Below are 21,666 nucleotides of genomic sequence, written 5' to 3'. Positions count from 1 at the left end.
GTGGATTTCATGTTGTTCTGGCTTCCACTAGTTTTTTTCAGCTCAAACTAATAAGCCAACTGAGGCATTTCAACCCCCCCCCCTTTACCAGAGCTGTGGCATTTCAACGACCGTCTGCTGTTTCACAGTGAACTTTATAGATCCAAAAAAAATATTAAAGTAATTGTGTATTATGCTTCTTTATGACTGCATTATAACAGATTTCCTCGGTCTATAAAAACCTATTCAGGTAAAGACACAGACCGGTGGTTTACACATTTTATTCAAAGCATGCAGGAATTATGCCTAGTCAGCACATCTGTAAAACATCCAGACTGAACAGTAAAGGTATGAGCACCATGTGGCGCCTACACTGACCTATAAAAGGTCAAACATATTTATTACCTATGCAGCTATGTACATTATTACAAGCTCCCTAATGATGAAACTGGAGTTTGTGGCTTATTACACAGTATGTGTGTAAAGAAAGTCCCGCTCACACATTTTTACATTTTACACAGATATTGTCCTGAACACGTTGAATCCTGACAAAGCTGTGGAGACCATCACGCCAGGCATCTGCGAGTGCCAGTGGATCTCCTTAATCTCCGACTGGCCCTGGTGCAGGAACAGAAGCTGAGGGGGGAGGTCTTTCACCCCCGCCACCCTGGCGCCCACGTCGTTTGACTCTACGGAAAGGTCCCACTGGCTGACGACGTCGTCCGCTCCAGAGGCGGCAAACACACTGGAGTCTGTGGGGTTCCACTCCACGGACGTGACGGGAGCGCTGTGCTGCTTGAAGTTGGCTACAGGCCGTCCGGTCTACAGGTGAGGGGAGACACAAAAAGGGAGGCTGTGAGGCATAAACGCTGCTTTATAAAAATGTGTGCAAATGACATTATGGACCGACATTTTTAAGCGAAAATGTGACAGCTACAGTATTTACAGTCTGTTGAGTCACCGGCATCTGAAGCAACAATGTGGCCAGTTAGATGGAGCTGCCTGATGTCTGCGGAGGTGTGAGATGCTGTGGTGGTAGGAGCCTTACCACTAACAGCAGGTGATTTTATTGTGTTGACACCCAATAATCACACACAAAGATCTTCACTTGGTGCCAAACAAGCAATAACTCACTGCCATAAAGCTGTCAACTGGATGTTTGAGCTTGAACGATTACATCATTCATAACTGAGGTTTGGATACACGCTGTGGGGTCTTTACCTTAAACTGTCGGAGGTCCCACACCTTCAGCAGCCCGTCGTCCCCTCCCGACAGCAGGAATGGTTCGGTCCTGTTCCAGCTGATCACGTTAACGTCTGAGGCATGCGCCTCATTGGCGGAGAGCATTGAATTGGGCGGCGCACGGATGTCCCAGACACGAATAGACTGATCCACCGAGCAAGACGCGAAAACCTGAAAAGCACACATTCAGCTCAGACACTTGATTCAGTCCTTCCAAAGCAAACAGAGCCTGGTCAACAGCTCATCTGCTGTTACAGGGTGATCCACAGGTTTGAGTTTTGAGGCATCAACCAATATAAAAGTGACTAATGCATGTGAACTAGCACTTGGAGTTCATCAAACCAGCTTGGTGACATCTCAGTGAAAACAGCATATAATTAGCATAGTTTGGCAACAACAGCTGCTCATAGCAACAGGACTTTTAAAATCAACAGTCAGCTTGATCCATTCATGTCTTGCTTCACAACTTAATTCTCTGAGTGAAACACCCATGGTTTGTTTTTGCTTAGGTCTGTTCAGGGGGACACTCCGGCCCATGTGCTGCCCAATTATTATCACCTGCCATCCATATTTGTCACGATCACTGCATCTACAAACGTACCGTTGCCTCCGTAGGCGACCACTGCAGGTCCTCCACAGATTTGCTGTGAGAGCTGAAAGGCCGCTGGTCAATCTGCCATGAGCTCCCCCCCTGCTGTGGCTCCCACACATGGATGTTCTTTCTGCAGTCTCCGCTGACAAGACGGCCTGTTAACAAAAAGCACTACTTTCAAATAGTTTAACACATTTGAAAAAAATCTTTTTTCCTTTTTCACCATGATGCTTGTTGTGCTAAAAGTTCTAAACCTGTTGTTCACACATCTTTAAGAGGTTTGTGCAGGTACATGCTTGTACGAGAGTGTCTTCAAGCTTCAAGTGAACTTTCTGTGTAGTGTCATCATTCTAGTAATGCACACTTTATTTTAATGCTGTGTCCTTAAACCTATTGCTCTGTCACATAATCAGATAAAACCCGTGATATTACCGGAATTCTACAAAAACACTAGGAGCTGCTCGTTATGACAGCAGTATAATTTGTTGTTACATTTTATATGAATGTAATTTGACAATACGGATTGCCAGAGTTTGAGAGAGGGAAAATGCCTTTGAGTACAGACTTATATAACATAGCTGACGTAATGACAACAAGAATGGATAGTATGAGAGTTATTTACCAGGTACTGTAGGTGACCAATCAATCGCGAAGCCTTCACACATGTGACCTGAGAAACTAAACAGAGCAGCGGCTTCCTTCTCCTGTTTAATGAAAGCTGCCATAGCAGCAGAACTGTGCACGGCCTCCAGCTGAGGTTTCAGATCAAAGATTTCCACCTGTCCCTTCTCGGACCAGACAGCAGCCAATGACTGTTCTCCCCGCTGAGTCACCTGGGAACGAGGAAGCAAAATCACTTATCAGAAAGAGAATCCAAAATCTACTAGTCTCATTTGAGTGAATTTTTTCATTTATTCAAATATCAACATACTCTAACTCTGTTGATCCCTCCATAATGAGGCATCATGGCCAACTCCATCTGCGGCTTCTTATCTTCATCATCCTCATCGTCATCACTTTCTTCACCACTGTCGCCCTCATCGTCTTCATCTTTGTCTTTTTCTGTTCCATGAAGGTTGTACATCCGCATGACAATAAGTCTGTAAGAAAGTAAAACACATGACTTTATTTATCCCACAATGGGGGAATTATATTTATCGAAGAACAACAGCTGTGCTTAACTATGTAAAAAGCAAGGTATTAAGTAAATTTAAATTAAGAAAACATATTTACAGTGTTAAGGGGTGCCAGGTGGATGGTTGAAAAAAAAACAAACAAACAAACAGGAATACAGCTTGTATTTTAAATGTGTTATGATGTTATGTGCTGATGTTATGTGCGGATTGTCAAGAATTAATTTGACACATTTACAATCAGTTCAGCAACATAAAAACTGTAACACTGCCGACACTGAAGGGACCTGAAACCCTGCTGAAGTCACTCGCTTTTATTTCATCACATTACACATCAGAGAATAGTTCTGAGTGCTAAACTGATAATAATAATAATAATAATAATAATAATAATAATAATAATAAATAACAAATTTCATACCTAAACATGTACACAAGTTTTTTTTTTACCTTAAGCTATAGAGGCAGAACTGGTTATGACTAGATCAAGTGTTGGCAAGTCAAAACTCAAACATTGGGGCTGTTGCTGCTACAGCACGCCAGTTCAGAGCAGAAACACTGATTTAGTGTGTTCCTGTTATATACTGTTATGTATGAGTTCACAACAACCATGTAATAAATGTGAGAGCTCTGAAATGAACGAACGACTTGGCACAAAGTACTTGAAAGACAAATACTGGCTTCAAATAACCTGGAAGAATTTGAAGTTGTGTGGCCAATGCACTGATTCTGACATGATCAACTCAACTGTTTTGCATATTTACAGTTTGATGATGTAAAATAAATTATTAGTGCAATGGCCCAAAGATTAAGGCTGTATAAAAAACATATTTTAGGTCATCAAAGTAATTCTAACATTTTAGCATTTTTTTCTAGAATCACCTTGTTTTAATTTGTTTATTATTAACTTGTATATTATCTACTTGTATACTGAGCAGTTTAACTGGTGCTAAAATGGGCAAACAAAAGTTTCTCCAGACTTTTCTATAATGGAGCTGAGTTTACAGTGTCATTAAACGAACATATTTAAGTAGTACAGTAAGTAAACTACCATTGAGTCTTTCATTGTGATCCCACTGTTGTTTCGGTTTGTGTAATTAATGACAGGTACGGACAGTCATTCAGTCGTGTGGAGGTCTGCACCGACCTGTTGCTCAGGGCTGTGTCCGCCTGTGTGCCTGCACACAGCAGCATGGACAGAGGAAACTCCTCCCTGGCGTCTCCATCTCCGTCCCTCAGGATGTCGAAGCTCAGACACGGAGCGCCTGAGCAGCGGAACACACGGAGGGGACATCAACACACAGACCCGGTGTGGAAACGGCAGGTAACTGTGGCTGCAACGTTCTACTCGCCTGTCTGACACTCGTGGTACATGCGGTACGCGGACCGGTCCATCTCCAGCTCCTCTCCGGGCTGTAGCGGCTCAATCCCGGGGACGTACACCTTATCCTCTCCCTCCTCCCCCGCTCCTTCCTCCTCCATCTCCTCTTTGTCGTCGTCGTCGCTGCCAGCTTCGTCCATCTCCTCCATCTCGTCTCTCTCCTCGGCAAACGTGTCTTCACCGGGCGCAGACATCTTGGCAGGGGCGGCCTTTGCTTACTTCCGGTATGCAGAGCGACCACGTGGTTTAAACTCCCCGCTGTCACTCCCCCCCACGCTGCCCCGCTCGCTCCCTGCTCTCTCTCCCCTCTCTCTCCCTGTCACTAACCTCATTTACGGGAATTCAGCTGGGCTGTCTGGCGCCCGGCTCCACGCTGCCAGGAAAGATCTGACTTGCAAATGTTTGTTCCTGCAGCTACTACACCTTCCTGTTCATGACTGCTTTCTCCGCGTTGCACAGTTGGACTGGAGAGGGTGTGCGGTGTCGTCTTCCCTCCCTTCCTGAGAAAAAATATGAATCAGATGTGGATCCCGTCCACGTGTCGGATCATCCATGCTCTGATCTTTGACGTATCACCCACATGATCTGAGACAGGGTTATCACATATCACATATTTACAGGAGGTGAAATGTGCAAGACCTGCAGCAGCACAGCCTGGTAGTGACTGGCGTCAGGAGCCCTGGTGCCACGGATGGGAAACAGGGATTAAAACCGACATCCCCAAAAAAGAGCTGCTCAAAGCCCAGAAGAAAACCAATAGAGTCTTAAGAGTTTAATTGTGTTTCTTCATAATGTGTCCAAGCTTTCTGATAGTTTGTTTAGAATTACATTTGAATCACGATCTAAATCCTCAGGAAAAACAGCGTCAGTGTCAGGGCAGCCAAACATCTGTTCTCTTCATAGCCAATGCAAGACATCAGTCCGTCCGGGACTCGGAGAAACCACCAGGTGGGTTGTGAAAGGGTAACAGAGCGCAGTGAACGGGAGGACGTGGGGCAGGGGAGACAGCACGCAGCGCTCTTTTATTTCTGGGGGGGGGATTCTGACAGGAATCAGAACGGGTCTGGGCCGCGCACGAGGAGCGCATTCCTCGCTCGTCTGCAGATCTTCTGTGGGTTCTGTTTGGCGTGTTAAAACAGCTGTTAAGGGTCTGAAATGAAAGCCACGCTATAAACACAATATAACTTGTGATAGCGGGACGCACAGAGCGTAAACAGCTGTTGTTCTCACTGGGATCATTTACACAGGCAGGAACAAGGGTCCTCGTTGGGAAGTTACACAGAGGTAAAGCTCTGTGTGGCAGGGTGAACGATTAGCAGCGAGTAGGTGGTAAGTAGAGGACAGTCAGACGCTGTTGTGGTCTTTGAACCACATCTGGCTTAATTTTTAACAATGCATTGTTGTTTGGAAACAGAGGAGAGGTTTTGAATGTGAACCCTTCGCTTATAAACCAACTGGCAATAAAACGTTACAATGTGGTGAGAAGTATATTTCCCTTTGATGAGTCATGTAGAAACAGAGCAGAGTCATAATACATAAAGGCCGAAGTACATGTACATCGCATGAAAACAGAGCTTGAGCAAAATGTACCTTTCATTTTCATCCCTACTCATAAACACGAAACACAACTATAATAAATACCGTTTATCTTGGTAGAATAAAAGCTAAGAATAGCATATGCCTTATGGTTTTAATTTATATTTACTTACAAAACTGTTCCACAGACATGAATATAACATAACATTCGTTGTAAACAGTGAGTTCCACACTGATAGAGAGGCGTATGCGCATTGGCTTGTTGAGCTTTATCTTGTTAGCATGAAGCTAGCTGCAGTTTGTGGTTTTGTTCTAAAGAGGCTACACTTACATGGCTGTAATATACACTGTTACGCAGCTCTGTTGGACAGTGAACCTAACTGTTTGGACACTTAACGCCACCCGTGTATGTCACTTCACTCGAACAAAGCTCACCGCACGAACACACAAATACTAGAAACAATCATTCAGTGCCAAGAAATGTCCTGCATTCGTTGTGCATCATCATTAAATCGAGGCCTTCCTCAGTGACTATGGCAGGATCCACCTGTAGAGTCTGAAAATCAGGGGGCTCCAGACGAAGGCAGAGTGTGACGGCGGGACGCCGCTGGACGACGGCGGCGGCGAACTGTCCCTCTGCTCCTCGGCCTCGCCGTCCTCCACGCCGCTGATGGCCCGGGTGGTCAAGAGTCTGGCCCGGACCGGACCGTAGTCCTTCCTCTGAGCAGTGGGAGCCAGCGTGGGCAGCGGGCAAGTTTCACTCCACTGCTGACAGTCAAGAGCCAGCCAGCGGGCCAAAAGGTCCGACGTTAGCCTGAGGAGCTCCTCTGGAGTGGAAGACAATGTGGGGAATTGGGCCAAATCTGTTTCCTCCCGGAACCTCTGTGGTCGGGACAAGAGTAGAGATAAACAGACTTTCAACACAGTTCAGTTCAAGCTTATTTCTTTTAGTGTCTGTAATAAAGCAGTACTGAGATGATGTAGGGATATTTATCTGGAAAGCTCACCTCTGTGTTTATGTTCTTACTAATAATTTTATCCAGTGTCTGCGTCAGTTCGCTGATTAGGGAATGATTCAAGTGCTCATTCCAGAGGTTCCCAAGGAGCACATCCCAGGAGTCCAGCAGAACCACGGCAGCAGGGAACACACAGCACTGCACAGAGAGGGGGAACAACAGGCGCGTCAGAGTCAGCGGCACCTCACACGGCACAGGTCACCACAAAGTCCACATGCACAGCGACATCAGACGCAAGGCTGGAGTTTGGGTTGTGCAACAGTCTCTGCAGAATGGAAATTTACAAGAGTTGCTAAAAAAAAAAAAAAGTTTAACTCTTGTTTTGTTTAGGGAGCGAAGCTGCTTTTCAGACAGCAGGAGTTGGTGAACATTTAAGAAATGAAGGCTCACTTCCGCTCTCTCGCTGGTAAGCAACTCACCGGATCAGTGTCGCAGAGCATGTTCTTGGCATAGTGGTGCTCCACGATGTAGTTCTTAGGAAACACTGTCCGCTGGAAAGAGGCAGAAGACAAACGGGATTGGAAATGAAGCAAGATATTTGTCACGACGGCAGTGACGGCGTGCGTCATGTGACCACTTAGGTTATCTGAAAACGAGACTCCGTCACCTTTGACCATCTTATTATAGCAACTACCCGAACGCATCAGTTGTGGCTCACTGCATTTTCTCAAAGGGTAAAACTAATAGGACGGTTGGAAAAGCAGCAGAAAGTGCTTTTTAGCGGGAACAATGAGGCAAAGTCAAAGGGTTGTGACTTACAAATCCAGTCGGATTAGAGTCGATGGTCATCTTAATGTTTCTCACACCTTCCCAGTCAAAGTCACATCCACCACACGGGCCAGTGAAGAATGATAGCAACAGCAAAACTGCAGGAGACATGACACAGAAGACGTTCACATAATTGCTGGAAACTTTCTGTGGTTTGTAGGTTGTTCGAACGCAGCGCACCTTCAAAGAAACATTACATCATTTCCTGTGGCAATTAGCCGTTTCTGCAGAAAGCAAACGAGACTTTTGCAACCGCTCTAATTGAATTCAGGAAATGCTTTTCTGCCAACATGTGACCAGCTCTAAATCTGGGGTTGAGCTCAAGCTCCACAATAGCTAATAGTCCATTGTTGATCTGCGAGCGTGCGAAAGGCATCAACAGGCACTCATTTCTCACCTCGCAGTGACATCCTTTTATCTTTCTAAGAGTGGACACTTCTCCATTTCTCTTCTTGACGGCAATCACTCAGCAGACGCGTCTTCTGTTCAGCCCGTGAAAAGCAAACTTTCCTCCTCTGTGGTTCTTAAGGTCCTTAGACCCGGGGTTCGTCGCCGCGTCTGCTCCCTCACGGCTCCACAGTCAGTCGTCCTGTTGACATCTCTGGTGGATTCCTTCCCTTTGAGTTCCTCTGGTACTTTCCAAAAAACGCCAGATTTATCCTCTCACGCCATCACGGTCTCTCACTTTGGATTTTCCCACTTAAGCCTGAGTGGCTGCAGCTTTTGCTGCTTGTTTTCTCCTTTTTACTTTCTCCCTTTCACCACTGACCTAGAATCTGCCTAAACGGGCTAATTTGAATCACCGCCCTGTCCCCGGTTAATGGATAAAGCAGCAGAGACACTGGCCTCCTCTTGTCTGCCTCTCCCTCTGGCCACACTCTGTATCCTCACTCAGACACAGGCTCCGCTCAAAGTGAAAGTGCTCTGCTGGATGGCTTGTCTGCTCCCTTTAAGTGTGTGCCCCTCCCACTGTCAAACGTTTTACCTAACTATTGACTGACCCGGCTCCCTCCCTCCCCCCCATTCGATCCCCACATTCTCTGACACCCACCCCCCTTACCCCCATCCTCCCACTCCAAACCCGGCTCTCGGAGGCTTAGTCACGCAGTTGGAACGTATGTTTTCAATCTCGACTCTCCCCCACACCTCTGTGCCTGTGGATCCCTTCGTCTTTATCCCCACAATGTCATCCTGCGCAATGTCATCCCGTTTAATCGTCTCACTCATTAAACCAGGCGCTGCATTCCTCTAAAGCTGACAGCAAGGGTTGCAACACAGCACTGCCAGAACGTGCAAGTCATACCATGTCTGGGAGCCTTCGTCAGTCGTTACAGTGAAAATCAGCCCCGCTGTGGTGCAGTGTCTGATACGCAGCACAGCTGTCATCATCGCTGGTCATTTGGGGGATTCTGTCCTTTAGGGCTTCAGGAGAGGAAATAATGACTAATTCAATGAAGAAAGTTCATGGTTGTTGTTTGTGTCATTATCCTTCATCTTTCCTGTGTCGTCTTACTGTGCTCAAGCTAAAGGAAGCCAGCTTCATCGCTGCTGAAGGGAAAAAGGAAACTACAAATCAGCAGCCTCAGAACATTAACACTCCCAGAGGCATCATCAACTCGAAGCCTCCTCACTTATAACATGGACAGCATGAATATGCAGCCATTGTGCTTTCTTCCTTGTTTACACAAGTTGCACACTGGGCATGTGAATATGTAACCAATTTGTGGAACTGCTGCAAATTATGCTCGTGCCTTTATTGCAGAAAATAAAATCCAGACTTGAGAGAGATGTGGGAAGGCACATAAAAAAGCCCAGCTATTAGGCAACACGACTACATTCACTATTCTGCCGAGTACATTCCTCGAGCAAATCCAAAGAAATCACACCCTGCGCAGTTCAAAGCCGTATGTGGATGGGTTTTATGGACTTAAGTCTGTGAGCTTCAGGAAAGCAACAGGCTCCAAAAAAACTGTGGCATGAAAATAAAACAGCTCTTCAGTGGATCATTGTGCGAGCGGCTCATTAAAGACCCAGATTCCTGCTGATGTGATCGGTCGTGCCGGAGCGAGGCCTCATTATGCAAGCATTTTGTTCGTTTCAGAAAACCTTAAAAGTCTTGTCTTGCCCCGTTTGGGTCTTGTTGGCTCAGAGCCAATGAAACAAGTGCGTGGGCGCCAGTGGAACGCTGCCGTCGTCCTTTTCCACGCCGCCTGCACTCCCTTCCACTTTATTCCTGTTTGCCACAAGATGGAGCCAATATGTCAGACGCTTTGTTCACACCTTTTATTCAATTAAAAATAGTAAACAAGCAGTAAAAGTGCAAATTCTTTTTGTAATAAGTTACATTATGTCATGTCTTGATTCTCTTTCATAAAACACAGAAACCTGAATCAGCACAGGATAATAATTATAGTGAACTACAGATTTCTTGTGATGGTTAAAAGACAATGGAGGATAAACAGCATTCCCGTCCCATGTTCAGTCTTTTCCCACTGAAAGTCCCCAGCAGTTAACCGATTCCTGCTTTCGTTTTCCTTTCTTCAGTATTCCCCTTCCTTTCCTTCTCTCCAGACTTCTTCCCCTCCTGCTGATCCCTTTGTCACTGGCTGGGGCTCCTCTCCCCCCCTCGGACAGCTGTCATTAAATGGCTCTTGTAGGTTTTGCTGAGTCCGGTCATCCAGAATTTGAGGAGCCTGACGTTGTCTTCCTCCCCAGGCCCTGTGGCACCAAGGTGGACCAGAACCTTCTGGGTGTCTTCCCGGCCACGCCCGTCTACTTTGGAGAACTTGAACAGCACCTTGACTTTACTGAAAGAGCAACATAACATTAACAGAGATGATCTCATGTCCTACATGTTTGCAAGATCATAAAATCTAAAAATAAAAATCAGTAATGCAAGAGCCTCCAACAGAAAAACCCTGGTACCACAGCTGGCTGTCATTTGTGATCACATCACGTCACTTTGTGCCTGTGTAGTCATTTAATCACTTCACACCTCTTTGTTGTGTGTATCTTTGTGGTGGTGGTGTAAATTTTTGGAGTTCCTTATTTTCACTGGGGTTATTTTTGTCTCTCTTTGAAGATATTTTATGTCTTTTTGAGCATTTTTGCAAAACCTTAACCTTTAAACATTTACTGCCCTTTTTCTTTTTTCAACAAATGTCAGCATGACTAATACCCAGCAAGCTAAGAGGTTACACGATAGCCGTCTAGTTTCATAATAAATGAACTGCACTCACTTCATCCATTCTTCCTTTAAGCACAGCAGGCAGTGGGATACGACGTCTACTGACAGGTTCTCGTTGGACAGAGCTACCTCAAGTTTGTTCAGTAATGTGGGACCTAGAAAAACAGAAAAAGATCCAACTGATCAGTTTTGTATACACTGTCTAACATGAACAGGTTTGTCCAGCCTACTTAATTACTTTTCCAGGGAGGTTACCATTCATCTTAAAATGCAGCTAAAACTCAGTAGACAGTGAAAAATGAATCTAAATCCTAGTATTCAGGTGATACCTGAATATTGTGGGACATGCCTGTATATATACTAATGCCTCTAATTAAAGTAAAAAACGGTCTAGTTGTTTTACAACCTTGTATTATGTGTACTCTGATCCAGATTCACGTTGAAAAAATAATTACTGTGTTATTCAATTATGATCTGTGGAAGCTTAGCATGTGTGCTCACCTCTGTCTGTGGGCTGTGTGCTGGCACTGCTGATGGAGAACTGATAAAGTGAGCAGATATCCTCGTCACTGACAACAGAGCTCTGACAGCTTTTATCTGGGCTGATGTCCACCAGCACTGAAAACTCTACAGGACACAAAAAAGCTGAGGGTGATGTCACAGCAACACACACGGACTGTACCAGATGAGTTGTAAGTGAGATTTCATACGGTTACATCATAATGTGAGAACTGGGATCATTTTGTACCTGAGGAGCTGACATGAGCTGGAATAGGCACATCAGGGCTGAGACCCAAAAAGTTGCATTTGTAAGCTTCCTCGTACTGACCGCTGTACGGCACAGAGCGCACGCAGCCTACTGGGAGCAGAGACTAACGGGAAAAAGCACAAAGTGCTGCTTTATCCTGATGACATATCGTTATACCTAGACTAAATTAACAAGTGTTATCACAGCATCGTTGTAAGAATAAGGAGCAGTACCTTAAGCACTGTGAATGCAGACTGGATCATCCCAGGGTCTGCACCTCTCCATATGACCTGGTTCCCCATGAGCACATGCCATGCCAGCTGACGAAATTCAGCAGCCCCGAGAACCTGCAGGACAGATCAGCGTTTTCTTAATTTTAATAGGTAACTGTATCCACAGTGAAAGATCAAGCTCAGAAAGTTTACCTGTCTCAAGTGTCTCAGTGATCTAAATTTTGGACCAGGTAAGTCGTCTAAATTTGTCTCTTCAGACAGGAAATCATGGACCAGCAAACTCTCTGACGGATGCCGCTGTGGCTTTGAACCACCTCCATCTTCCCCCTCACAGCATCTCATTTCCTCTTCTTGCTCTATTCAAAAGGAAGAATGACATTAAAATAGAAGCATGATGACCAAGAGCCTACATGTCAGAGCTAAATGTGAATGTGGGGAATTCCACAAGAAATGCTTCAAAATGTCAAATTCTATACCACACTCACACAGGACGCCAAAGACTCATTTTATCCGCATCCCCCGGAGAGGTTTGATTAAACATGGAGCAAGCAAAGCCCGATAAAATGAATACCAGACAAACCAAACCAAATGCCAAGCACTTGAAATGCTAAATGACAGAAACGGGAGAAAAACACATTTAAAAGTCCCCGTTCGTTAAATTCTCAGTACCATGTCATCCTAACATTTTTCCATCAGCTGGAAGGACAGTGTTTCCAGCCATGTGATGTTAAAAAAGATCTAACCAATTTTTCAAAAAAACATCTTTACATTTCTTAAATTCTGGTATGCCATCTATTTTTTTGCTAATTATTCATACAATGATGATGGTTTGATTTTTTTTAAATACTTTTTATGATAATAATATCAAGTAATAATATCATGTGTGCCATAAGATGGAAGGGCGGTGCAGTACTGGAAACACCGTCTGTTAATCATTCTCTAAACATTACATGGTATTGCGTAAACCCTTTCTGGAAAGGCTATTTGCTTGTTCAGAATGAATAAGTGAATTCCTCTATTCCTCATAGTATCTTTGCATTGGCTATGAATCAGACTTTCACATGAGCCATTTGAGAAGTTGTGCAAACACACGACAGCTGCTGATATTACCAAGAAAACAAACTATGACAAGAAGCCAATATGTCTTTTATTCTGATACAGTGAGTTGTATCGCGATAACCAGAACATTTTTTTTCCTTCAGCTTTTTTAGTCACAGCTATGAGCAAATCTGTGTTGTGATGAATATGAAACTGAAAAATCTGGTATCATTAACATCAGTATCGTTAACAACATTGTCAGGTTATCTTCTATCCCACAAGCAAAAAACTGGCCCAGTTAGATTGGAAGCACTAAATAATAAAATATGCTTTAGCTAAAGAACTGTGTTTGTACCTGTCTGTCTCTCTATTAGTACCAGGGTGTCCTCGGTGGGAGCCCCTTCAAGCAGCTTCTCTGTCAGACGACTACCACAGGCCTTCAGCAGCCTGGAAATAAAGTAAAAACATACATGAGATGTTCAAGTAATTCAACATAAAGTGGTCAGATGGATTAAAAGAAAAGTATGTAATTCATTGAGTTTGACAGCGTATGAGCTCACCAGCTAAAGGAGGAGTGCAGGCTGGCCCAGAGGTTGGGATGCTGGGTAAGAGAAGTGAGTGATCGAGCTGCGTTGCCGCTCCTTTGGTGTGGAAAAACTGCAGGTGAGAACACGCTGTTCATCCTCACAGCTCGCTGAGGGCAAACTCCTTGTTCACTGTCAAACACCTGAGACAGTACCAATACTTCAGATACAACATACATACATTTTTGGAGCATGTATCTATTCGTATTGAAGTAAAAAGAAAAACTTGTCTGCGTGTTACCTTGAGTGCTGTGCTTTGCAGGCTCTGTATAGTAAGTCTAAGGTGGCGTAACAGAAAAGGCCAGGAGTTGATGAGATAGATTCTGTCCATGGCTACCATGACTATACTGTACCAGCGCTGGAATCCTCTGGCCAGGCTGTCTTTGATAAAAAAGGTGTGTGAGAATACAAATCCATGCTGCTCATCTCCAAAGAAAATTGGCCCTTCACGGCCAGGACACACCTGAGACAACAGAAAGAGGATCAGGAGAAATGTTAAGTGGCATCTGAAGAAGCAGCGTAATGAGAAGATATGCTGTTTTTTTTCAAGCATGAGGTGTGTGACTCCCACAAATACAAGCACAAATAAGTCACTGTTTACCTCACAGCTAAGACTGCGGACACAGGCCTGGCGGACCACACTAAACAGCTGAGGCTGTCTGGGATGCTGGTGGCTCAGGAAGCGTATGCCAGTCTCATCGTCGATGCTCACAAAACCCGGATGAGACGCAGGCAGAGATCTGCATCCCTAGGAGGCGAGAAGTTAAAAAATGATCACATCTGATGAGCTTATGGTCAAAACACAGTTGTTTCCCCAAGTCCCACTCAAATTACCTCACACATTTCGCCTCTTTGTGAGGCTGAACTGTTGGCTCTCATGGTCAGCCCTTCGCCTTCCCGATCACCATCTCGGTCCCTGTCCCCTGGTGTCGCGACCCCCACCTGGGATGAAGGAGACGGGGATGGAGGGTGCAATGCCTCGGTGCAGAACAGCGTCCGAGGACCATGGAGCTCACAAAAGTGACAGAGAGCAACTAGAGCGTTCATCTAAAAACAATTTAACAAGTACGTCATATATCCGTTATATCTGTAAAAATGTTTTAACATTTCATTAAACTACTTCTCGTAGTTCACTGACATTACTAAGGTACTACTGGGTGAATAGTCGGCCATCAGTTACACCTACCTTTACGACTGGGGTCACTTCAGTGGAGGACATTCATTGTCCTAAAAGCCGTTAAAAGAGAAGCAGCATAACTAAATTCTTAGTGTTTTGGGGTATTTTAAATAGTTCCCAGAGGTATGTTGGCGCCTTTCCTTGTTTTTATTCTTGTATGTAGCCGCTGCTATGCTAACTGACAACAACAGACCTCGTCACGTGAGGAAAAGTCACGCGCTATAAGACAAATGACGCATTGCCAGGATGCCGCGTTCAGGTGCCTTCCGCAGAATGGGGAAACAGGGCAACTGTCAAACTGTTCGTTGTGCCGGATTTCGGTGTGATTCCTCAGATCAACAAGACGTTCAAGTTCACTATAAAATACAAGTTAATATAAAAAACATTAAAAAAATAATAGTATTTATAGTTCATTTTCCAGATGTCTACAAGTTATTTCACCAAGTAAAACACTGTCTCGGTGACTTGTTTTTCTCTATATTTAAAAAATAAAAAGCTTGAATCAGATTACTGTCGTACGCTGATTTTGCAGCATCAACTGGAATCGTTTTCTTAAAGACTCTCTATTACGTTTTCACCCTTACCATTTTGACAAATAAACTACATTACCCACAATTCTCTTTGAACTAACAAATTCAGGGTTAAAGGGCGGCCACGTTGGGAACCGGTTACTTCTTTGGTAAGATTTTCAGTTTCCAGGTTAATTATGTAGATACTTTGCTTGATACAATTCCGTTACCTAGCGTCTGTCATTTTTTGATTGAATATCATTAAACGTGAACGCTAACACCACACTTCCGCATTGACGTTAACGTTAGCTAAGAGCTTAGACACCCAGGTTGAGGCGTATCAGATTTTACTTGTTTTACTTTTTACTAAGGGTTTAGAGAATCTAAGGCACGTATCTGAGCATGGCGTCAGACGGACCGGGAATGTCCTCAGATCCACCAGAAGACCACACAGAGGATGGGGTCCACCTGAAAGCCACTAGCCAGGCTGACACACCCAGTCCTCCAGCACACACAAACCCTGGTAAAATCCACAAAACATCCACTGTTTTTACTGCTATTAAAAATGTAAATGTAAACGGCTATTAAATGTAAATTGGACACAATATATGTAAGACAGTAAAATTCGTTACTTAAGAGGACACTGTTATGAACCTGTTACAACCACATACTATATCAGTGTCAGACTGACTATTTAATAAGTTCACATGAAAATTTATATGTTTTTATCCAAAGTGAGGTAATAAAAAAGAAAAGAAAAAAAATATGGTGTAGAGAAGACTTAACTACAAAATGACCCTTAGAAGTATTTAACTTGTGTGTGTGATCCAAATACAACGCAAGTATTTCTTACATTATTCATCAGTGACAGTTAGATAAGTCTGAAGTTCCCAGATAAATAATTTTTCAGTCTACAGCACATTTCTGTGTTACTGTGAGCTTCTGGTAAGTTGTTGATAATGTACGTCTGCAAATGTCTGACCTGCGTCCTGTTGATGAAAAAAGACAGTAATGCAATACAATTATCAGACAGTCATTACCTTGTTATGACTGACAATGTGCCAAGAACTAGGAAGTGAGTCAAGTTGAGACCTCCTAAATCCAGAGAAGTGCATGCAGAGTCTCCTTCTCCTCCCACCAGTCTCATTTGACCAAACTCTTTGGGGAAACTATTTTGTTTTCTATCTTACTGCTTCCTGTAACTATAACTAAGGTTCTACATCATATAATGTGATGCTTGTAAACATTTTTAAGCTGTTTTTTCATAACTAGGGAAAACTGGAACCAGCTTTTTATTATTATATATATATATATATATTTTATTAATAATTAAAGGATTTAGGGTGTGAGTCACATTCACTTGCCCTACAGTATCTGTAAATAGACCTGCTGGGTGTGTTACCGGCAGTTACGCTGCGACATCTTGGCTGAAATATGAGTCCTCCAGACTCGGCCATTACCACCTGTTACATGGTTTTCTTCTCTTTGGAAGTAAACAGTAGTGAAAAGAAGCATAAAATACAAGTTCATATTAAAAAAATGATATAAAAAAAATTAATAGTATTTATATTTCATTTTTCAGATGTCTACAAGTTATTTCACCAAGTAAAACACTGTCTCAGTAACTTATTTTTCTTTAGATTTAAAAAATAAAAGCAAAAGCTTGAATCAAATTACTGACGTACGCTGATGTACGCAGCATCAACTGGAATCGTTTTCTTACAGACTCTTTGTTACGTTTCCACCACGACCATTCCGACAAATAAACTAAATTACCCACAATTCTCTTTGATCTAACAAATTCAGGGTTAAAGGGTGGCCACATTGGGAACCGGTTACTTCTTTTGTAAGATTTTCAGTTTCCAGGTTACTTGAGAGTAGATATTTTGTTTGATACAATTCCGTTACCAGGCAGTAATGCAATGCATAATCAGACAGTGATTACCTTGTTATGACAATGTGCCAAGAACTAGGAAGTGAGTCAAGTTGAGACCTCCTAAATCCGGAGAAGTGCATGCAGAGTCTCCTTCTCCTCCCACCGTCTCTTTGACCAAACTCTTCGAGGAAACTATTTTGTTTTCTATCTTACTGCTTCCTGTAACTATAACTAAGGTTCTACATCATATAATGTGATGCTTGTAAACTTCTTTAAGCCGTTTTTTCATAACTAGGGAAAAATGGAACCAGCTTTTTATTATATGTAATATATATATATATAGAATAAATTAGAATAAATCTAATTTATTCTAATAGTAATAATATAAACTGTTTTAAGCCAATGCACAGATTTCTTTTTTTGTTAATGTTGTACTTTCTATCTGTAACTGGTATTTAGGACTACGTAAACATCATATTTAATCACCTTTAGAGTAAAAAGGTTTCTATGTTGAAACCATAAAAGAACCCTCATATTATTATTGTTGCCAATATTACCTTCTTCATATTACCAATATTAAGAAGCTGACATGAAATTTCTTTTTAAGCTTTTGCTTTATTTTTTATCCTCTTTGTCATTTATAGAATCAGCAGGACGGGTTGTGTGCCAGTTTTTCCAGAAAGGAAAGTGTCATTTTGGTCACAGATGTCGTTTGTCTCACAGGTCTGTGTGCTTTACTGTCTACTCATTGTTAACTTGTCAACAAGTAAAGACATTAGAATTATATGTGGGTGAACTTGCCAGTTTATTTTCAACAGCTTTAAACAGACATTTATGTACTGTCTTTGTAATAACTGCATTTCCAACAACAAAAAACTCCTAAAGACAAAGTTTTTATTGATGGTAGAATTCATTAGAAATGGCTAAACAGGAAAACCATAAAGCCTTTAGCTCCTCTGCATACTTTTGACATTGATGTGTCTTTTCTTAGTAACCCGCCACTGGATGATTCAGGGGCTGTATCGCCTGACCAGGATGACAAATCAGATGAGGAAAGGACGGAAAAACATAAGACCAAGATAAACAAAGTCAATAAAGCATCAAAGGGAAAAGGTCATTTCATTTTTAAGCAGTCGTCTGATAATGACAACATCATCCTGAGTGACCTCAATTCACTTTTCCCCTTCATTTTCCCCCAGAGACGGGCAAAAAGCCTCGAATGCGCACAGCAGATGACGTTATTTCCCGCATCCTGTGGGACCCATCAGTGGATGCAGAAGAGTTTGTAGTGGGCTACCTGGATCGTTTCCTTGGGGTGGTGGAGCGCCCCTTCTGTGAATTCAACTGGGACACCAACCCCTGTGACTGCGATTACACTTCTGAGCTTGCCCTGCCCAGACACAGGATCCAGTACTTCAGCTTCAGAGGACACCGCGTGTGGGACCGCCATAGCAGGACTGACAGAGTGTTTGGATCCACCGGTCAATCTCTGGCTCCCCCCTTTGGAGGGGAGGGGGAAGTAAAGGGTAGGACCTTGTGTTACCATCCCACCAAAATGTACAAACAGATCCAAGAATTCATACGCACGCTGTACAAAAACCACTACAATCTATACTGACTTATTTTAATTATTTTTTTAAGGAATTAATACAGGAGACCAAGAGCAACTTGAAGACAACAGGATAGAAGAGCAGCCATCTGCTGTCTGTGGGCAGGAAGAGAGTAAAATGGAGGCGTGCGGTCATACTGAGAGCACACATCTGGAGAAAGAGAAGCCGAACGGGACGAGCGTTCTCAGTCCTGGCTCGACACAACCAGCTCCCAAGTGTGGGGGAAACATTTCTCAGGAACAACAGGATCCACGAGGAGCATGTGTTGAGGAGGAGGCTGTAAATAGGTCTGGCCTGCCTGTTCATTATTTCACTTTACTGAGAACAGACCAGAACATGTGAAAGTGAGGTTAGAGCATTTTTAGCTTCAGTAACACAGAACAGAAGCTGTGGGTGAGGTGTAGTTACTAGAAAGACGGTACTCATATCTTCTTAGCCTAAACCAAAAGATGAGTAAATCACTGTTTAATGTGCCTTTTAAGACATATTTCAATTTATTCAAGAGATGTATTCTAAAGTGGTGTCTTTGTTTGATGTCAGACTTAACCACTTAAAGAATTCTGCTATGTATTAATTTCTCACCCGCTTGATTTTAGACTTCATAGTTCAACTGATGAAATCCCCTTGTCCCAAAGGAGAGCTGTGAGTGTTGAGGAAGAGGCACAATTAGAAGAAAAATGGGAAGGCAATGAAGATGCTTCAGTGAGTACAACTTGGTTCAGTCCCAGGTTCTTGTACTGCTGTTGTGTTTTAACACTGCATCTCTGCTTGTTACCTACAGAGTTACCTCGAAAGCCTGAACCTAAACCAAAATCCGCCGGCACCTCTGGAGCAGAGAGAGGAGAAACGCGGTGGTCGACCTCCCAAGAAACGACCCACGCACTTTATCACCTTCAGGGCCAACACTCCCGCCATCCTCTCCTGCTTTCAGCAGCTGCAGGAGGAGATCACCTCTCTCCTACCCGCGTCTGCCCCTCACTGGCAGACGGCCTCCAGCCTCCACGTCACCCTGTGCCTCCTTGTGCTACAGGGCCCGGCTGAAGTAGCCGCCGCTGGGGAGATCCTGCGGCGCTTTGCCCAGTTGGATCGCAACCCTCCGGTGGCTGTGACCTTTCCTGTGAAGCTGAAGCATTTCAGCGGGAAGGTGCTGTTTCTGAGCCCGCAGCCTCAGCTGCAGCTCCAGCAGCTCAATAATGGCCTGCAGGAGGCCTTCAGGAAGGAGGGCTGGCTCCACAGGGACTCGTACAACCCACGCTACCACCTGACCCTGGCCAAGGTAGACGACGTGGAGGGAGAGAGGATTTTTGAAGGCGTGGGGGACCTGAAGGTGGGGAAAAGTCTGCATTTTGGCCGTCTGCCCATCAATACCCTGCACCTGTGCTGTGTGAATGGATCTAAGGTGGATGGTTTTTATCAGTCACTGTGCACAGTGAACCTTCGATGATGACAGAATGCGCCCTGTCATGTGTGCACTGCTTATAGGTGTCTTAATATTCTAAATATGATTTGGTCCAAGTCCTGTGAGCTTGGTTTGTCCAGCCTTCTCAACTGAGGTTAAGGGTTAAGCTTTGCTTTTAATTATAATAATAATTCAAGGTGCACTTTTAAAGATAATCAGCCTTAATAATAGGTGTAAGATGAGCTGGATATATCGCTGCAGGACAGTGGTAAACACAAATATACTAAAGCATGTAAAGAATGGTAGAAAAACACTAAAACTTTTAAAAATCCTTTAACCAATCGATTCGCTGATTGAATCAGCCACTTTGATAATTTATTGATCCAAGTCAGGCAAAATGTCTCTATTGAAGTCTAATCAGTCTTGAGGTAAAGCTGCAATGTTTATGTTGACTTCTAACAGACATTCAGAATTCTTTAAGTGATGATATAACTGTTTACCTTTTAATCAGATGTGAGTGTGTAAATCATCGAGCAAAGTTGACCTCAGACTTTCTTATTATAGACAACTGCCATTAAGCTTTATTGTGCAGCTTTGGGAACCAGGCCAGCTGTAGCATGACTTTAATCTATCTGCCCACTGCCACAACATACGACCAAGGTCAAAACCTGTGACAGCTCATGCGTGTCAGCGTGGAACACGCAGGGTTGGACCTTTTTTTGTTCTGTGCCGTTCTTATGAGTAACGGATTCTATCAGGTATGAACCATTTTGCTACTAAAACCATCTGGCGGAGCTCCTTAGTTAGTTTCTTACTTTCTGGAGAACTGGGTGAACTGGGCAAACACGTTTACATTAAAACTTTGAATTCAATCAAGTCGTTGTATTTTCATGTTTTAAATTGCGTTCGACGCGAGTATCGCATCACCTTTGTTCCACAAGGGCGAGGCTTATGTATGCTGTTGTAATGAATGGTGACCAACACATTGTGAAGCACGTTAAATATAGAACCGGTTATTAGACAGATTTGAATGGTGATCCAGGATGTTGCTGTGCAGCGCAGCGATGGGAGGCTCGCATGCTCTGCTGTTGCTATGGACCCACACAAAAACATGTTGGTCTGCAGAAATGCTCTCGGAGCAGTTCTTGCATACATAATTTCATTTTCTGTCCCTTTTCCCTTCTAAGTCCCTTACACACACACACACACACACACACACACACACACACACACACACACACACACACACACACACACACACACTATATGAGTCAGTGAGCCTACTCTCTGGCTCGCTACTGTTTGCTCCCTTGCTCGCATTATCTCCCTGCATCCCCTCCCCCACTCTTTCTCAGTGACACAGAAAAGCGAACGCTGCCCCCTCCCTCTTTGCTCACTTGCTTCTGCCCCCCTTTCCCCGATCGCAGACAAACACCATACTCTTTACACTCTGCCTTGCTGCGTTGCGCCGCTCCGTCTCTATTTGCATGTCTCACTCAAAGTCCCATCAGCCTCACACTGTAGCATTTGCATCATTGCCCTCTCATCAGTTCCACCCCGCTGCTGCACCTTCTCCTTCCTCCTTGTCATTGACTCAGTGTCGATGCTGTTCTGCAGCCTCCACTGAAAGCTGGTTTTGCCTACAAATCCACTGCATG

At 43.8% G+C, this 21,666-nt stretch overlaps 4 protein-coding genes across 8 annotated transcripts; 1 reads left to right on the top strand and 3 right to left on the bottom strand.

Annotated features, from left to right (window-relative positions):
- Window positions 1–244: 244 nt before the first annotated feature.
- grwd1 (glutamate-rich WD repeat containing 1) lies at window positions 245–4,561 on the bottom strand. The gene is made up of 7 exons (XM_029130083.3): window positions 4,299–4,561; window positions 4,094–4,211; window positions 2,745–2,913; window positions 2,436–2,646; window positions 1,823–1,968; window positions 1,201–1,392; window positions 245–801 (listed from the first exon to the last, which is right to left on the bottom strand). Exons 1-7 carry the CDS (start codon window positions 4,519–4,521, stop codon window positions 493–495), a joined length of 1,368 nt encoding a protein of 455 aa, XP_028985916.1. The 5' UTR covers window positions 4,522–4,561; the 3' UTR covers window positions 245–492.
- A 1,229-nt stretch (window positions 4,562–5,790) lies between these two features.
- Window positions 5,791–8,603, bottom strand: zgc:174888 (uncharacterized protein LOC558116 homolog). The gene is made up of 5 exons (XM_029130084.3): window positions 8,045–8,603; window positions 7,639–7,745; window positions 7,299–7,370; window positions 6,871–7,017; window positions 5,791–6,745 (listed from the first exon to the last, which is right to left on the bottom strand). Exons 1-5 carry the CDS (start codon window positions 8,055–8,057, stop codon window positions 6,395–6,397), a joined length of 690 nt encoding a protein of 229 aa, XP_028985917.1. The 5' UTR covers window positions 8,058–8,603; the 3' UTR covers window positions 5,791–6,394.
- A 1,312-nt stretch (window positions 8,604–9,915) lies between these two features.
- Window positions 9,916–16,253, bottom strand: flcn (folliculin). 4 transcript variants are annotated; one of them, XM_055503334.1, is made up of 12 exons: window positions 16,164–16,253; window positions 14,272–14,379; window positions 14,039–14,185; window positions 13,679–13,900; window positions 13,414–13,580; window positions 13,209–13,300; window positions 12,008–12,171; window positions 11,816–11,929; window positions 11,583–11,706; window positions 11,336–11,461; window positions 10,887–10,989; window positions 9,916–10,454 (listed from the first exon to the last, which is right to left on the bottom strand). In XM_055503334.1, exons 1-12 carry the CDS (start codon window positions 16,236–16,238, stop codon window positions 10,247–10,249), a joined length of 1,650 nt encoding a protein of 549 aa, XP_055359309.1. In that variant the 5' UTR covers window positions 16,239–16,253; the 3' UTR covers window positions 9,916–10,246. The 4 variants fall into 4 exon arrangements, with proteins under 4 accessions (XP_055359309.1, XP_028985640.1, XP_028985641.1 ...); XM_029129807.3 differs by lacking the exon at window positions 16,164–16,253 and adding an exon at window positions 14,624–14,765 and having other exon boundaries at window positions 14,272–14,484; XM_029129808.3 differs by lacking the exon at window positions 16,164–16,253 and adding an exon at window positions 14,624–14,762.
- leng9 (leukocyte receptor cluster (LRC) member 9) lies at window positions 15,526–20,880 on the top strand. 2 transcript variants are annotated; one of them, XM_029129811.3, is made up of 7 exons: window positions 15,526–15,646; window positions 17,644–17,722; window positions 17,991–18,112; window positions 18,199–18,525; window positions 18,641–18,896; window positions 19,245–19,311; window positions 19,391–20,880. In XM_029129811.3, exons 1-7 carry the CDS (start codon window positions 15,526–15,528, stop codon window positions 20,051–20,053), a joined length of 1,635 nt encoding a protein of 544 aa, XP_028985644.1. In that variant the 3' UTR covers window positions 20,054–20,880. The 2 variants fall into 2 exon arrangements, with proteins under 2 accessions (XP_028985644.1, XP_040923785.1); XM_041067851.2 differs by having other exon boundaries at window positions 19,206–19,311.
- The last annotated feature ends 786 nt before the right edge of the window (window positions 20,881–21,666 follow it).

The sequence above is a fragment of the Betta splendens genome, chromosome 16, assembly GCF_900634795.4.
Source record: "Betta splendens chromosome 16, fBetSpl5.4, whole genome shotgun sequence".
In the NCBI taxonomy this organism is placed as follows: Eukaryota; Metazoa; Chordata; class Actinopteri; order Anabantiformes; family Osphronemidae; genus Betta; species Betta splendens.
This window is presented reverse-complemented; position numbering and strand designations above follow the sequence as displayed.